Source organism: Aythya ferina (genome assembly GCF_964211825.1).
Source record: "Aythya ferina genome assembly, chromosome: 28".
Lineage (NCBI taxonomy): Eukaryota > Metazoa > Chordata > Aves > Anseriformes > Anatidae > Aythya > Aythya ferina.
This window is the reverse complement of record NC_140325.1, coordinates 1315085-1320223: the sequence shown is the minus strand read 5'-3', so window position 1 is coordinate 1320223 and position 5139 is coordinate 1315085. Positions and strand designations below refer to the sequence as shown.

At 71.3% G+C, this 5139-nt stretch overlaps 1 protein-coding gene across 1 annotated transcript; it reads left to right on the top strand.

The window, feature by feature from the left end:
• The first annotated feature begins 2084 nt into the window (after positions 1 to 2084).
• Positions 2085 to 4987, top strand: COQ10A (coenzyme Q10A). The gene is made up of 5 exons (XM_084499911.1): positions 2085 to 2232; positions 3787 to 3933; positions 4021 to 4213; positions 4302 to 4403; positions 4488 to 4987. Exons 1-5 carry the CDS (start codon positions 2153 to 2155, stop codon positions 4656 to 4658), a joined length of 693 nt encoding a protein of 230 aa, XP_084356037.1. The 5' UTR covers positions 2085 to 2152; the 3' UTR covers positions 4659 to 4987.
• The last annotated feature ends 152 nt before the right edge of the window (positions 4988 to 5139 follow it).

Sequence of the window (5139 nt, the reverse complement as noted above, 5' to 3'; positions counted from 1 at the left end):
GAGCGCCTGAGCCCGCCCACAGCACAGGGAGCGGCCGCCACCGGGCCGCAGCGCCGCCGCCGGCCGCCAGCACCGACAGCGGGGCCGGGGGGCGGCGGGACGGGGCCCCGCGGGAAGCCGAGGGGCGACGGGGACCGGAGACCCCCACCGCGGCGAGGCCGGCCCGGGGGTCGCGTCCCGCCCCGGTGCGTCCTCAAGGGGCTGGGGGGGTCCCTCCGGAGCAAACGGGCTCAGCCCGGTGCCCCCCCGGGGTTGGGGGTGAGCAGCACGGAGGGGACCCGGGGCTGCCACTGCCGGGTGCAGGGAGGACGGGGGAAGCCGGGGGGGTTTGTCTTGGCGTCGTCTTCCCAGGCCCGGTGGCCCCGAGCCAGCCCGCAGACACCCCCGGTCCCCTCCTGCCTCCAATTCGGTGGCTCAGGGGGGTTTTGCTATGGGGAGCCAGGCGCTGGTGGCTCCTGCACACGGGACGGTGGCTTCCCACGGTGACTTGCCCTGCAGACACTGCTGCTTCCCTGGGGTCAAGATCTGGTCTGGGGCTTCCACATCAAGAGGGCTGGATGCGCAGGCGGCAGGCAAGCAGCGTGCTCTTGCAAAGCCTTTGGAATGAGCTGCAAGGGGTTGAAGGCTCGCAGGTTGCTGGTAGGAGCTGTGCTCTCTCTGTCTCCAGTTCCCAGGGTAAAACCACCTGGAGCAGCCTCTCCTTGGCAGCAGCCCCCAAATACACTTGATCACTGCCTGCAAGGCCCCTAATTGGTAATTAGGGGCTGATTGTGTCAACAGGTGCTCTGCAAACCCTTTCTGCTGCTGCATTAATCACTGAGCTGTGCCCCATGCTCTGAACTGACCGCGGTCCATTACAAAGGCAGCTCTGCTTCTTCCATCACAAAGTGCTAAAACCCCGCTGAGATCTCATTGCCTGCAGCAGCAGGTGAGCACCCTGAGGTGCAGCCCTTGCTCCCAAAACACGGTGTCTGGAGAGCAGCCACGCACAGGGCCTGCTGTCCCCATCCCTGTCCCTGCAGCGCTGTGGTACCACTCACCTGCTGCCATTTTCACTGCTGCTCTTTGTGCCCCGTGCCTGCAAACACCGGGACAAAGCAAAGCGCATCCCACTGCGGGCTTGGTGACCTGCCTAAGGATCAACCCTAAAGCGAGGATTGTGTCCAACATCCCCCTTTCGCACCACACCTGGTGCAGCACAGCCGGCGGCTCTGTGCCATCGCACGGGGACACAGCTCTGCGGTGCTGGCCGGGCTCCATCCTGCCTGCCCTGGTGCTCTGCTGGGAGTGCCCGGGGACTCTCCCTGAAGCTGCCAGGAGGAGAACAGCTCCTGGGAGCAGGCGGAGGCAGCACAGCTCCTGCTCCCAGGAGGAGAACAGCTCCTGCTCCCGGGAGCAGCATGGAGTCGTGTCGGTGGCCTGCACCCACCGCAAACACAGCTTTAAGGGACGTGAACGTGGGTGCTGCTCACTGAGCCGGACCCTGCGGTTCTGCAGGTGTAGGGCGCTGCTGTCGCTGTGCCTGTGCCAGCAGCAGGCAGCGGGGGCACCTCGGGGCGCTGCAAATAACCCCAGGACGGAATCAGGTGGCCGGCCACGGGGACCCGGTCTCGTGACAGCCGCGGCAGCTCGGCGCGGGCCTGGGGAGCCGAGCTCGGAGGAGGAGGAGGAGGAGGAGGAGGCGGCGCGGGGGCTGCTGACGGTGGCCGGGCTATTTTTGTGCGTGCTGACCCCGCTGCGGCCAGGTGCTCCCCGAGCAAGGTGAAATGGCCGCGGGCAGCAGCTGCTGACATTTCCCATCGTGAAAAACGAGCCCGGGCAGCGGCGGGGCCGATCGGCGGCCGGGGAGGCGCCCGGTGCCCGCAGCCCCCGACCCCCGCTGCCCCCGGGGCCCCACGGGGAAGCCTCGGGGAGGAGAGGAAGGGTCCCAGCCGGGACTACATCTCCCGGCACCCCCCGCGCGGGGACCAGGACTACAACTCCCGTCGTGCCCCGCGCGGGAGGCGTTGCCGCCGCCCCGCCCCGCCGGGCCGTGACGCGCGCGGGCTCTATGGCGACGCGGTGACGTCACGGGCGGGGGTGAGAGGTCACGGAGGCGGCGGCGGCGCCGGTGCGAGGGCAGCGGAGCCGCGTCCCGGCCCCGGCCCCGGTCATGGCGGCCCGGCGGCTCCGCGGCGCCCTCCAGCTCGGGGCCCGGCACCGGCTGCGGGCCGCGGCGACCCCGCCCGGGAGGTGAGCGCCGGGCACCGGAGCCAAGGGAGCCCCGGCGGTGACCTCGGGGGCGGGCGGGGAACGATCGCGGCGCGGAGAGGCCCGGGGGGAGGAGGGGGGGGGGCGCAGCGGGAGCCGCGGGGCCGGAGGGCACCGGGGGGGAGCGGGGGCACCGGGGGGGAACCGGGACCGGGAGAGGGACGGGGAGAGGGACCGGGCCCCACCGGCACGGGGCGATCGGCACCGGGGGACGGCCCCGCTCCGGGCGGGGGAGGGCACCGGGGGCCGTGGGCGCCGCTCGGCCGAGCCCACCGGGAGCCGCCCCCGGTGCTCCCGGGGCCGGGGCGGGGCCAGGAGCCCCCCGCCGGGCCCGACCTTGGGGCAGCGCCGCCCGCGGGGCCGCGTCCCGGCGGCGGGTGCCAGGCCCGGGCCGGTGCCAGCGCCTGGGGCCGCCCCGGTGGCCGCTCCCGGTGCCCTGACCTCAGGACACCCCGCACCGGCCCCGCTGACCTCCACACCCGGCCCGCCGGGACCGGCACCGGCACCGGGCACCCGGAGGAACCTGCGGCTCCTGCGAGCCCGGCCGGGTGCAGCACCGCTGGCCCCGCTGCCGGCCGTGCCCGTGCCCCAACCCCGGTGGGGGAACCGTGCAGGTGAGCCCCGGGCCCGCGCGGCACCGGGCAGAGCGAGCAGCGGGCACGGCCCCGGGCTGGCGGCTATTCTGGGAGCTCGGGGGCTGCCAGGAGCCCCGGGTGACTCTCCTTGGCGCAGGAATGTCCCGCGGCTCCTGGGGGCAGCAGCCGGGACCTTTCCTCCCTCGGCCGCCGCTCCTGGGGGAGAGCTGGCGCGCCCCGCTCGCGGCCACGGCTAAAAATACCTGCGCTGCCCCGCGGCCGCTGGAGCGCTTCCAGCTGCGGCCGGTGCTGACCCCGCAGCTCCGCCGTGCCCGGGGCCTCGGTGCCCGCCCGGTGCTCGGAGGGGCTGGGGCCGGCTGCTGGGAGCCCAGGGCAGCGCCGCGGGAGGACCCCACGGCTGTACCGGCAGCGAGACGCCGGGCACGGGACCCCACCGGTGTTAGGGCTTGGCATCACCCTGGGAAGCCGGGAGCGTGGCCTCCCTTTGCACCGGGCACCGGCTGCGGCGCCCCGAGGGATGCAGCGGGGTCAAGGGGGGGACACGGAGAAGCCCCAGGCTGAGCCAGGCTCCTCACCGCCTCCGGTGCTGTGGCGCAGGGCTCGGGAGGGGCAGCGGGGGGTAACGGGCAGTTGTCCCCGCTCCGCTGGTCCGGATTAGGTGTCCCCGAGGTCAGGTTTCCCCTGCCTTCCTTCTCTTACGCAAGAGTGGCTCTGGCAGCAGCCCCGGACTCCGCACTTGGACTTCCCCGGCCTCTCCCCACTGCCCCGGGGTGGCAGGGATGGGGTTGGCCCTGAGCCCCCGACTCCCCTCACACACCCTGGAACTCCAGGAGGGGCAGGGGCAGCTCTGGACGGTGCCCGGCGTCCCCGGAGGGGCTGCCCCGCACGGCTCTTGGCTGCCCGGTGCCGTGTCCCCACCTAACTCCCACCTCCTGCCCAGGCACACGGTGCTGTGCGGCCTCCGGCTCGGCCGGCTGGTGAGCGGCACCGAGGGGGAGCCGCGGCGCCAGCCCAGCCGCTCCTTCCTCAACCTGGCCGGGTCCTTCACCAACAAGCGCAAGGAGTACTCGGAGCGGCGCATCATCGGGTAGGTGGCTGCGGGGCCCCCCCTGACCGTGGGGGCGCACGCCCCGGCCCCCCCCCAACCCCGCTGCAGCGCCCGCTCCGCCCGCAGGTACTCCATGCAGGAGATGTACGACGTGGTGTCCAACGTGGAGGACTACAAGAACTTCGTGCCCTGGTGCAAGAAGTCGGTGGTGGTCTCCAAGCGGTCCGGCCACGTCAAGGCGCAGCTGGAGGTGGGCTTCCCGCCCGTGCTGGAGCGCTACACCTCCATCGTCACCCTCGTCCGCCCCCACCTCGTCAAGGTGAGCGTGGCCGCGGTGTCCCCCCCCCTCAGCCCGGCCCCCTGCCCACCCCCCAGCCCCCCTGACCGGCTGCTCCCCCCCTCCCCAGGCCGTCTGCACGGACGGGCGCCTCTTCAACCACCTGGAGACCAACTGGCGCTTCAGCCCCGGCATCCCCGGCTACCCCCGCACCAGCACCGTGGATTTCTCGGTAAGACCCCGCTGCGGTGGGGTCCTGGCCCCGCGCCCCCCCCCCCCCGCCGGGCGCTCACGCTGCCTGCTCTCTGCTCGCCAGATCTCCTTCGAGTTTCGCTCCCTGCTGCACTCCCAGCTGGCCACCGTCTTCTTCGACGAGGTGGTCAAGCAGATGGTGGCAGCCTTCGAGCGCCGGGCAGCCAAGAACTTCGGTCCCGAGACCCGCATCCCCCGCGAGCTCATGTTCCACGAGGTCCACCAGCAGACGTGAGGGCAGCCCGGCTGCTGCGGACTGCGCCAGGGCCCCGGGGCCGCTCGCCCTGCCCACCCTCTTAAATATTTATTTGAGTGCATCTTTGCTGCCGTTGCCTCGACTTCCCTCCCAGCCTCGGGGGCGAGAGGTGATGCTCCTGCGAGCGCGGGGGCTGCTGTGAGCCCCCGGTCCCATCTCAACACCAGGGGAGCTGCGGCCCAGGGCCAGCCTCCCCCTGGTTGTGTAGCTGATTTTGGTTTTAAGTTTTGTTTTGTTTTAGTTCTTGGGAGCTCTTTTTTTTTTTTTTTTTTTTTTTTTTAAAAGAAAAAAAAAGAAAACTCTTTTTTGTTCCTCATAACTCCTCTGCAAGGCCAGAGGGTCCCAACCCCTCTGCAGGGGTGGAAATGCTCCTGGGGCAGCTCTGCCCGGGCCCTGCGGAGGAGGAAGGTTGGTGCTGGCGGTGGGGGGAGCCCGGCTGGATGCTGCTGGGGAACACCAG

What these genes read in the sequence shown, in the direction of transcription:
- COQ10A (XM_084499911.1), top strand. Translation starts at nt 2,153, where the DNA reads ATGGCGGCCCGGCGGCTCCGCGGCGCCCTCCAGCTCGGGGCCCGGCAC. An exon ending in TCGGAGCGGCGCATCATCGG is followed by an intron (nt 3,934 to 4,020) that starts GTAGGTGGCTGC and finishes CTCCGCCCGCAG; the next exon opens with GTACTCCATGCAGGAGATGT. An exon ending in CCAGCACCGTGGATTTCTCG is followed by an intron (nt 4,404 to 4,487) that starts GTAAGACCCCGC and finishes TCTGCTCGCCAG; the next exon opens with ATCTCCTTCGAGTTTCGCTC.